The 12,167-nt window shown below is 37.8% G+C and overlaps 1 protein-coding gene across 1 annotated transcript; it reads right to left on the reverse strand.

Moving 5' to 3' along the window:
• Positions 1 to 1,276: 1,276 nt before the first annotated feature.
• Positions 1,277 to 8,551, reverse strand: Ilp1 (Insulin-like peptide 1). The gene is made up of 3 exons (XM_019053653.2): positions 8,184 to 8,551; positions 3,481 to 3,703; positions 1,277 to 2,327 (listed from the first exon to the last, which is right to left on the reverse strand). The coding sequence occupies exons 1-3, from the start codon at positions 8,352 to 8,354 to the stop codon at positions 2,098 to 2,100; spliced, it is 624 nt and encodes a 207-aa protein (XP_018909198.2). The 5' UTR covers positions 8,355 to 8,551; the 3' UTR covers positions 1,277 to 2,097.
• Between the last annotated feature and the right edge of the window lie 3,616 nt (positions 8,552 to 12,167).

Genomic DNA, 12,167 nt, shown 5'->3' on the forward strand with positions numbered 1-12,167 from the left:
AAAAATGAACAAAAAAATTATGAAAGAACAAACATGAATGAGGTATAATAATTTTAACTTCCGCCGCGCCGCGCTGACTGCTCAGTGTTTGGCGCAATGCGTGAAGTATTCCTACAGTCTTGTAGGCGCTATGCGCTTCACGGCTACAGCTGCTGAGCGCATTGTTTTTGACGCAATGCGTGAAGTATTCATGGAGTCTTGTAGGCGCTAATATGTGTTACGTGCCAACCGCCACACCGAAGGAGTCTCTTTTTCATCTCAATTCCTCGTCATCAATGCTCTCTCCACTGCGCCGCTCCAGGCCAAATTGCGTGTTTGGTTTCTCTCTTAACTCTCCTAATTAAAGGTGCTGTCTCTTGTATCACCGAAAGACGACAAAATTAGAAATTACTATACTCTCAGGAAATGAGAGATTATTGTTTCGCCTTTTCTCGTTTGTATTTTTTTTCTAAATCTGATTTTTTTACCTAAATTTAAAAAAATTGCAAAATTTGCCGCCCCCTATATTTGCCGCCATAGGCTGCGGCCCATGTGGCCACCCCCTAAATCCGGCCCTAATTTGTACTTATAAAGTTTCTGACTTCTAGTCATACTTTATTACTTTTATACTTTTATATTTTTATAATTGTATACTTTTATACTTTTCAAGACCAGTCGGTGCGATTTTTGAAAAATTTCTTGATTTTTCTTCTTTGTTACCAGAATGTTCTGTATGGATTTCAAGTCTTATAGCTGGTTTTTTTCTCTATGAAAAAATTAAATATAGAGGCGAAAATTGAAAACACTGCAATGGAGTTACGAGGCTTTGCACTTTGGTCATCAATATATCATCTTAATACCCGTACTTGTCTCTTAACATCTCTTTGAATAACAAGCCTTAGCATATTTTTTTGCCAGCAAGAGGTTTGTTTATAAAATGATTAATATTCAGAGCAATTCGTCTAAGAAGAAAAAGAAACGCTGAGATCGAGAAAGCACAACGGCTTAAATTCAACCCATATTCGCTTTGATTCTAGAAGAAACACCACTTTATATGGCTTAAAGAGGAATTATGCTTAAGAATTGAAAACGTTGTCTGTCGAGTGAAATTAAAAAAATAATGCCTTTGAATTTAGTATTTAATATATTAATGACTGAAGCTTGCCATAGATGGGTGCTTTCTTTGCGTGAGGTGTTGCATTCCCATAAATACCTTTAATTACTACTTTTTCTACGTGTTTTTAAGTACCTGAAAATAAAGGATAAGATTTCTATTTAGAATGAAAATGGGAACAAATTTCTCAAAATATATGATTTATATGCAAATTTCACATGAAAAGCATAAAGTACAAGCGTACAAAAAATCAAATAAATATATGGTACAATCGTATTCAAATATCACAAGTCTGATCAAAAGCAACAGGCTACGTTTTAGTTTATAAAATAATGAGTTAAGTGTGCAACAAGCCATTGTATTGCAACGTTCCAAATATCGTATTAATTTTTAGTTTAACAGGAAAATTTTCAGACATAACGTAATCCTTAAAAAAGTCTCACAGTTTTCTATCTTTAAAACAATTCATGGAACATTTTCTGAGGTACAATTCCTTAGTTTTCTCGGTTAATTTAATGACATTATAAGTAACTATTCCATTGATATTCAATTTAATTCGCAATCAATTTGCTATAAATTTGAAAACACAATTTTTTCGATGCACAATTGATTGTTTCTTCCTTCGATGATTAACTTTCGCGTATGAATTTTTCAAATGAAAATTTCAACAGCGATCTACTAAAGCCCGCAACGGCAAGTAAATTCATATATTTATTTTTCTTGCTCAATAATTATTAATTATTTACATTTTTTGCTTATTTAATATTGTTTTTGTTTTAATCGTTTTTAAAAGTAGAGCTTTCTTGATGTGATTTCTTAGCTTTTCATTTTTGCTTTGTTGCAATTTGTCGCGGTTTCATTGGTATTAGCGTGAAAAAACGGAATATTTCCGCAAATACTACCGGTTTTCTTCATGAGAAGTTTTCATGATTGTATGAATAAAAAAAATTTACTTCAAATTTTACCCTCAAATTCTCAGCATCATAACATGTGTTCGAATAATCCTAGTGGAAATTACCGCAGTACGATCGCAAGTGGTCCTCAGTGCATGGTTTTAAGCAGCATTCCTCGACAATTTTTCTGCGAGGTCTTCTGAAGTTGTCATCGGTAGCAGCAGAAAGCATCTCAGTTTCGCTCACGACGGGAAATTCATTTGAAGACAATTGGCTCGACAATGCTCCTGGATAATCCAAGTCTCTCGAAACCATTGATAAATCGGAAGCGTCGTGGTATTCTGATGAAAGAAAAGAGAACAAATTAAAAATGAAGAGTATTAAGTTAAATGGTATTTTATTCACATTGCATCAACGCAAGAGAAAATAGACGGTGAAACTGTATACCAAAACACGAGTTCGATTGTGGTGTTTCCAAGTGTTTGCTCCTACTTGGACATTTTCGCACAAACATTTTCGTTGAAATAACGATGATTAGTCATCATGGAACGTTGTAAAGTGTGACAGGAAATTTTCAACGTCACAAATCGAGATATGCGGTTTTGTAGTTCTGTCATCGAAATGAAAAAAAAATCAGTTGCGCATCATGTAGAATCGTGTTTTTCTGGTTAAATCTCATGATATTTATTGTTTTGAAATCCCGCTGACGGCTGACTGCTTCTCATATACCTACATATTGAAGCCTCCCTCTATCTCTCGCCCTCAACATTTTTGACAAAACCTCTTGTAAAGTTTTAGTCAATTTTGCTCTCGAAAACTATCTCATTAATTGGGTTCATTTATGTTTTTAAGTTAGGAATCTTGATTTTTGGGATGTCAAGCCTGTGGGTTTTTCGGCAGCGCTGGCTTCCTTTATTTTCTTTTTTATTATTTTTTTCTCTTTTTTTTGTCGGGTTACTACTTTGGGAAGTCAGCGAGGGAATTCAATGAGAAAATTCTTCAGCGAGATGCAAAAAAGTGGAAACTTCAAAGTGAAACCGGAGGTGGTCGGTAAAACCAGCAACTTCCGAAAACTAAACCTTGAGCCAATATAATCAGAAGCGCAAAATATATAGCTCGAAATTTCTACGGAATATTCTGCTAATAAAGAGGAAAATTTGAGGAGCACATCAATTAAATATATATATTTTTATTAAATTAAGGGGACATTTAATAAGTTAGACTATAGTTTTCCAATGAAAAAATGAAGGACGACTGGAAGCTTGCAACGTCATAAACGGAGATGCCTGGTTTCGCACTTCCATCATCGATATGTACTACATCGCAACAAATGGGGATCATTGTGGGTGAATGCATGCCTGATTTAATAGTTTTTAAACTGGTAATATTTAATAGCGGATGCTCTCACACAGGGAGGTAAAAAAAATTGAAAAAAAACTCGTTTTCGAGAAGAAAATAATGAATTGAAATCGTCTCGGAGAGAGAGATGCTTACCATCCTCGAATCTTTGGGATGCTCTCTTGAAATAGAATGGCGGGCCGCCTCCCCGGCAAATAATGTTGAGGGCGTCCGACAGGCGTTTGCCACAAAGATGTGGGAGGTCAGAGCGCGCAGCTCTCGTGAAATGGGGCTGCCCCCGAGCGAAATGACCGTTGATCAGGATCAGAGTTACTGCTGACGTCACGATCAGAGCCACCGTGGATTTAGGACTGCTCATCTGTAAAAATAAATTTTAACGGAAATTAGAATCACTTACATGGAAAACCGAATTGACGTATTTGTCACCTTTCACGAAAAGAACGTCCATAATCCGCAAACACTTAAAATTGAAGTACTCCTTCAAACAGAGCTGCCGTGCTAAGGAAAACGCCGTATGAGCCTTCAGGTGTTGCCAAATTTCCCCTGGCAAATCACTAATTTTCAGGTAAATTGTTGAATATTTGTCTACCAGTTTCTCAGATAATTTTATTAGTAATTTGATCGAAAACTGCTGAAAATCTCAAGGAAAAATGTTCATGATTTTCCTAAAAAATAAGTTTTTTATCGAAGGAAATTTGGCACTTTTCGAATGTTCATACGGCGTTCTTCCTTAGCACGGCAGAGTGGTGTCCATGTTAGCAGGGGTTTGGCAGCACTGCATCCCCTATCTCCTTTAAATAGATAGTGTAAAGGTAGTTATTTTTCGAGGGGTAATAATTGGACGTATTTTTGCCAAACAGAACTATGTGAATTATGACGTGAGCCTTGTTATGCATATACTTATGGGTCTCAGGGCTCATGCCTTAATGCACATAGTTCCATTTGACAGAAACACATTCAATTTAAAAGATAGCGCAGAAAAAAGAGTTGAGTCGCAGATAGTCAAATATCGCAAAGGAATAGTGTCGATTCTGACCCCAAAAGCCCGAATCCATAAATAAAGGAAAACTTAAGAGGAAACACATAAATGGTCAAAACCACGTACCTTCCTTTGCAGACGTCGCATGACTTCCTTTCATACTTTATTTTGTCTTTTGAAAACTGGTCAACTTCATTTCTCAAAAACTTCCTTGAAATCTCTTCTCTATTTGAACGTATTTATGCCAAAAGGAACTATGTCTCACGAAAACCCTATGCACATAGTTCCTTTTAGCATAAATACGTCCATTTGCAGAATAGTCCGTGCAGTTAATTTCGCGCAACATAGTTGACTTGTTTCTCTTCGAAAGAATAGAAAAGGTTCTGAGATTTTGAAACAATGCGATGGAGATACGTAGTTTCGCACTCTCGTCATCGACATACATGATTTTTGCTAACGCCTGTAGTAGCATTTTGATCGAGGAACTTTAGGGCGACTTCGAGGATTGCTCTTTGAAAACTTCGCGCTTAAAGATCAAAATTATTTTTTCAAAAGGGGGAGAAAACTAAAACAATGGACGACTCGTTCATGCAGGTTAAAGAAAACTCTACAAATCTTGCTCCTGTGCCTACATTTTTTGCAATTTAATGGACCGCGTAGTCGTCATACATTTGAATATCCGATACATTTGCCGGGAAATTGGCAATGTCGCCATAAAAATCCTTAATAATTTACTTCATCGGCACGATAGACGACGATGAAATTGAGTCAAGGGCAAAGAGAAGAAAAATTGCGCCCTCAATTAATTAGTATCGAATGCGAGAAACACTAGACTAATTTCTTTATAACGTTTGGATGCAACTATTTGGGCTCCACGGATGTCCGTGTTGCATACGCATGAGAGTGAAGGCGTTTCGGCTCTTCAGGCTTCCACCGCTTACACCATGCCGCGGCGCGGCGACGGGCCATATTGCGATAATCTAAAATGACAGGGCACTTTCAATTCTTCGTTTAAACGGTAAAAATATCCTTCCGGCACAAATAGTTGCCCTACAAATCATCCTGAGCACTGTGCTATATCAAAATTTAAGCACGAGAGACACTCACTTTGTATTCATAGTAATGATGCTAACTCCTTGTTTTAATAGCGTAATTTCATAAGAGCGGAATCATGAAGTTATGAAGATAACCCCAGGTGCATAGAGCAAATGAAATACAATCAAAATTGTCATTTAGTTTGGTTGAAAACACTACATTTTTAACGTAGAAATAGATTAAGATTGAATAATTCCACTAGTTATAATGTAAAGGATTCCTTCTAGCCATTTGCGAGTAAAAGTTTACTAAAGCTTTGGACTATGAAAATTAGAATTCACTCTTGCCTTTTGTAAGATAAACTGATTTACACTAGAATAAAGAGTTAATGAGGCAGAAAACACAAAGGCTTGGCTAAAATATACAAAAAATTAAAAAAATTAATAACCCCATTGGATGAAAAAACCCGTACAACCTATTCATGCGTAATGAATTTGTTTGTAGTATTTCAAGGCGCTCCTACATTTTGGATACTCGCAGTAGTCGCAGTTCAATCCGCTGCCGCGCCGCTCCGCACCGTGGGTGAAGCGATGAGTATATCTGGAGAACCGAAACGCCTTCACTCTCATGCGTATGCAACACGGACATCCATTGAGCTCGAATAGTTGTATCCAGGCGTTATAATGAAATTCGCTCACAATTTAGTGTTAGTTGCATGCGATACGAACTAAGCGTGCCTCACTTCTGTCTCTTACACCGTCATTTAATTCCAACTTCGCCCATTGCGCCGATGAAGTAAACTATTCCTGCTTTTTACAGTAATATTGTCAATTTTCCGGAAAATGCTTTGATTGTTCAGACGTATTACAACGTTGCTCCTCTAAAATGTGGAATCTTCGCCATACACTGCCGTGCTGAAAAAAAACGCCGTTTGAACCTTCATGCGTTGCCAAATTTTCTTTGATAAAATACGAATTTCCGGCTAAACGTATAAATTTTTTTTTTTTTTCAAATTTTTCAGATAATTTTGCTCGCACTTTCAACTAAAGTCTCTGAAAATTTCAAGGAAAAATATTCTTAGATTTCCTTAATAATAAACATTTCATCGAAGGAAATTTGGCAACTCTCGAATGTTCATACGGCGTTTTTCCTTAGCACGGCAGTACACTTCCTAAACTAAGAACGACGAATGCGGAGAGTCGCTTCATGAACACTCCAAGAAATAATGCTCAAGTGCGTATCCCAACATATTTATATTTTAGAAGTAATTAATAAAAAATTCTAATCAGAAATGTGCATCAATCTGCTGGATCAACCTGCATAATCTGGATCGCGAATATTTATAGCGCGGATAATCGAGACTCTTCTTTCATTCATTGCACAATAATCTTCAGAAAAGTTTAATGAGGAAGAGAGATCTGAGATCAACAATTTCTCCGTAGATTGATGTAAATGAATCGTTGCCATGAATCGGTGATACCTATCAATGGAATTTTCTTTTAACGGTTGAAATCTAAAGAATTGGAAAAAATAATTGTATCCGTCCAAACACCGAGTTTCCTTCTCAACTTTTAAGGGGACACTGCAATGCCTTATCAAAAATGAATTATTTTCCTAGCATCCCGGATATCGGTTGCGGAATTTCAAAATCTCCGCTCTTATTTTATTTTTCTAAAAGAGGATTACACCAAGGTGACGGCTTGAAATTTTCAGGGAATATTCTTCACAAAAACAAGAAATATCATCGGAGTTTTAAAAAAATAATGCTGAATAGTTTTCTTTTCAGAATGAAGAACTATCATAGGAAGTCTTGCAACGCCGCCAACTGAGTTACGCGTCTCTGTAATTGGGTGGTTGACTTGCCCGCCCATTAAGCGGCTAACCACCAGCCCCCCCCCCCCCTCCTTCCATAGGAATTTCACCGCGATAATTAAAAAATTTAGAAATAGCTCATTATATCTTTGGATGATTATAACGAAAAAATGCAAATTTAGGGAGTTAAATAGAGAGTCAGATATGGCTGATAATAATTAAATGATTTGCGATGGATTCAGGTGAGAAAAGTATTTACGTAAGGAGAAGAAAAATCAAGTAAAATAACTATTCCACAATTTAGAGGGGTTCATTTTGCATAATTTGGTGAATAGGACACAAAAATTACCCAAATATCACTTTATGAGAGCTTTTCAATGTTAGAAAACCATAGATAGTGCAAATTTGATGTAAACATAGAGGTAGTTTGCCGGCACTGTTATCAGTTTTATAAATGTATCATTTCACACTCATGGTGTCAATTCCAATGCAAATTAAGGCATGCGAAAAGGGCACTTCTCAATTGCGGTGTTTCAGAATCTCTATTGGTAATTAATCCCTCGGAGAAGAATTTAATGGGTGATTATTCCAGAGTTCTTTCCATTAAAAATTGTTGAATCATAAGGAATATTCGGTAAAAATTTTAGTGAAATGGATGCATTCACTTTCCTTACAATTAATGAATTATTAGAGGAGACTCTGAAACACTGCAACCGAGAAGTGCCCTTTTCGCATCTGATACCTCAATCATGGTCCGAAAATTTAACTCGATATTCTTAAATATTAGAGAGCATATTTCATCGAAAACTGGGAATCCATACTTTTTGCCCCAAATCTCTGTTCACTGCAATACTAATTTGAGTTTCTACCTGAAGGGCCTTCTGCCTGACTTGACGACATCGAACGAGAATGTTGAGCCTACGAATGCGATATATCGAAGGGGAGTCGGATGACAAGAAACTGGGTGTCGGATCCCTTTAGGGCTGAAAACTGTGAATAAAATGTGACTTACCTTCGGCGGCGGTGGGAATGTGAGCAATGTCTCCAATGAGAAAGGGCCGGCAAGTAAGAGTGATTCGATGTAGGTATTTATAGTTGCTCCGGAATACTGCCTCATTAGTATGCCGAAATGGACAGCCGAGGCTCGCACGTTGGTGTTTACGTGTAAAATGTCTTTCCTCATTATTTCCGGAAGATTCTGGAGAGTCTTGAAAGTTCGCCGAAAGCTTTGATTTTCCCGAAGCGCCCTGGCTGCGTGGGTGCGAGGCCCGCTTGGCGGAAGTGAGAATTTTTGCCACTCCTCGAAGGCATCGGCACCGGGCGACCGGGCGCGGCCGCGGGGGGGGGGGGGGGGGGGGGCGGCTCAGCGGCCACTCACTGCGCCACCCTCCGCGGAGCGTCCACGCTGCTCCCCGTAACGTTGCTAACCCGGAAGCAGAGCCAATACCACCGCCTTATCCAAGAAAACAGTAAGGGCGAAAATGAAGCCTTGGACAAATGCACGTAGTAGGGTCGGAGCGAACATTTTTAGTCCCAACGAATCCTCTGCTCTTCGTGGAATATTCAAAAACTATCCAAATTACTCATTGAAACTCTTCGGGGGTGCTTTCACCATAACTGGAATGGCTTTGTCGCCGTAACAGACAACACATTTTTCGGTCACATTCCGAGTAGAAATGATAATCATGCTAATTTTTTCCCATTAATGTTCAAAGGGCTGCCTAAAATAACGTTTTCTAATGACGTATTGCTCTACTTCTCAATTAATACTTGTTACAGAGAAAAAAGTGAGCGTAACAGACAGCACATTTTCGGTCATTTATATATTAAAATAATTGAAAAGTAGAGCGATAAATCTTCGAAAAGAGAGAAACACGTAACCCTGTGTAGATTAATGCAAAAAAGTTCGAGTGATTATCATTACTACTAAAAACATGACCGCAAACGTGTTGTCTGTTACGGCGACAAAACTATTCCAGTTATCGTGAAACCACCCTTGGGTGATTTGAAATCAATGAATTATACGATATCTCCAACTAGAAGGGAAGAGGCTTTTTTATTTCAAGCTGAACAAGTAAGAAAATGAACTTAGTCATGTCTGAGCATACAATTTTATGCTACGAATCCACTTTTTTTCAATGAATTGTCATAAGTCGTGCAAAACACCCTTGAAGAATTGTTCAGGCGATTAAAAATCGATTAATTTCATTTTCAACTATATGTTAAGAGCCTTTTTCGTTTCATGTTAAGCAAGACAGAGCACGTGAGTACTAAGTTTTGCGTGCTTGCCTGGTCACGTATTAGACACACACGCAACAAATTTTACGGTTATAAACTGGCTAAGAGGGATATCAGTTTAACTTTCACGCTCGTAGAAGGTATATTGCCTAGATGTAACATAAAAAATTGAAGAAGAAATGAAATTGTAGGCTAACTGCAGACGGACAATATCTATAAAATATGTTTAAATAGGTAATAACAATGCAAAACATAATACATCAACAACAGGTTTAAGTATGGTTTATTAGTTCTGTCAAAGTTTATGGAGCAAATAATTTTAAAACAAACTTTTAGAAAAACTGTTTTTAAAAGTAGTTTTGGTATTATTTAATCGAACTCTAATCCGATACTTTCAAAAATTTTACTTCATTTATGGTGCAAGATTAGCGTATGTTTTTGGAACTAGTAAGTATTGGCGCCTCGCTGTGGATATGTTGCCTATTCGTTGACATTGAAGGCGGAATATACCAACAGAGTCACACATACTTTATCGGCTCATTCAAAACATGCAATAAATATGTTTACAAATAGCTCGATATTACTGTTCCCCGGTAGATTTGATCCTTATCATTACTTTTCGATACTCTTCGTCAATTCTCTCAGTTTTTTCCTCGTCTTTTTTTTCCTCTCATTTCAGCGCCCTTCTTGTAAGGCACCTGATGCAGCAGCCCCTCATGACTCATCCTGAATCCGGCCCTGAATTTAAGGATATTATCAATATCAGTGCGAGGGCTCTGTAATATCGACGGTGAAACTGCAAAAACGCAGGGTCGGACTGGCTCTCATCTAAGGGCGTAGACTCTTAGCCGGCAAAAGGGGTGTAAAATGATGGGAGGGGGGGGGGGAGTTAGGAGCCACCTCCAGGCGGTCAAGAAATTTCTAGCAAATCAGCACAACTTTACACTATTTTCAGGTTCAAAGTTTATTAAGTAATCGCACAGAGCAAAAATTGCAAAATTGAACACTTCTAAGTAACCGGGAGACTTGTGAAATGGAAAAAAAAATCCATGCACGCATCCATGCATCATTATTTCCAGAAGAATCGAGGCAGAGCTTGCAACCTATAATACTGATTTTAAAGACTAAAAGTCCGAAAATGATGCATCATTTTCGGGTTCATGAACCCAAGAAATACGTACGCCGAAAAGATCTTTTTAACCTCATCGAAAAATGAAATATTCAATCTAAAAAGTACAAGGTGAAATTTTGAAGCAGAGACAATGTGTTCAGTAAGAGTTAGTTAGTTAGTATAATTTTAAGACATTCAGCGTCTCAGGCTATTAACGTTTTTACAGATAATTTTGAAAATGGGAGTATATACGAAAATTTAGATTTTTAAATTAAGAGAGGTAAAGAGTTTCAGAATTTTGGTGGTAATATTGGGTTCATCGCATGTGAGTGGGTTTGTATTTCTGTTAAAGTAAAAATAAAGAGATAGGAATACATGTATATTAAATGCACCAAAGATATAAAGCAGGCTGCAGGAGGTCCCATTCAACAATCATTTTTTTTACAGTGACAATGTTTTTGAACGTCACCGAATAATTTGAGCCTAATTTTGCAAGATTAAACATAACTAAATTTTATTGAAATTCACTGACTGATTGTGAATGACAGGGCTCCTTTTGGCTCCCCTCTTGAATCCTGAGTTTTTGGCGAACAAGGTGCAGTCATATTTTAATGATATTTTCATTAACCCTTAGATGCTGAAGCTCGGTCAAATTGACAGGAGACTTGTATAAAAAACGTTCCACGCGAGTTTTAAGGGACCGCGGTACATACGAGCCGTAGATGTGGGTCTGTAAATATTTTTACATTAAAAGAAGAATCAAACTTCAAATTGAAAAAAATAAGAAAAAATTGAGGAACAACAGAGTCGAGACGTAATCGGGCCTGGTTTTTTAAATTTGTCTCTCGAATCTGAGTGACACTCACAGGCAGCATAGAGCGGCGCGTTGCAAGCGCACACCCAGCGCCATCGCTCCTTCAATTTTGCAGATGCAACACGGACATCCATCATGTGCGAATAGTTGTATCTCTGCGCCGTCATCAACGCGCCTCCTTTTACTTTGCTCTATTTCCATACTGTGTTTGTTTCAGTTTGTCTTATTTGTATTTGCAGCGGTGCTTTAAAGGCTGTGTGAGCAACACAGCCGTAAAATAGAGAGCCGTAATAATCGAGCCTCACTTCTTAACTTATCTTACAACACCTCATTGCCAGCGTAAAGCGGAGCTGCGGAACGTCGCGAATTCACAGCTCGCGCCATCGCGCCTTCAATCTTTCAGATGCAACACAGACATTCATCAAGCACGAATAGTTGTATCTCTGCGCCGTCTTTCCATTTGCTCTATTTCTATGTTGTGTTAGTTTCGTTTGTCTCATTTGTAGTGGTGTTACAAGGGCTACGTGAGCAACACAGCCGAAAATAGGATGTGCCCTGATCAATTATCATTTTAAAAAGGAAAAAAATGTTAGAGGTCTTTCAAGCCATCAAAAGGGCGCATGTCTAATAATTGACTGTGCTACCTCTCCTGAAAGAGTGACACATGGCGGATGAGGACGCGGGGCGATAAAGCGTCTCTAGGTGACCAAAAAAGGTGAAAATGTCGAAGAAAAGAATTTTTTACGGATCTTAGAAATTTTATGTATAGGTATTTCAAAACTTGACAAAAATTCGAGAGCTATTTTGATTTCCTCACTTAATAACGCTCGTAT

This window comes from Bemisia tabaci, chromosome 3 (genome assembly GCF_918797505.1).
Source record: "Bemisia tabaci chromosome 3, PGI_BMITA_v3".
Taxonomy (NCBI): Eukaryota; Metazoa; Arthropoda; class Insecta; order Hemiptera; family Aleyrodidae; genus Bemisia; species Bemisia tabaci.

Excerpts from the sequence above, each read along its gene's own strand:
- Ilp1 (XM_019053653.2), bottom strand. The coding sequence starts at position 8,354 with ATGAGGAAAGACATTTTACACGTAAACACCAACGTGCGAGCCTCGGCT. Across the intron at positions 3,704-8,183 it reads CATTCCCACCGCCGCCGAAG|ATGAGCAGTCCTAAATCCAC; the intron begins GTAAGTCACATT and ends TTATTTTTACAG. Across the intron at positions 2,328-3,480 it reads ATCCCAAAGATTCGAGGATG|AATACCACGACGCTTCCGAT; the intron begins GTAAGCATCTCT and ends TTCTTTCATCAG.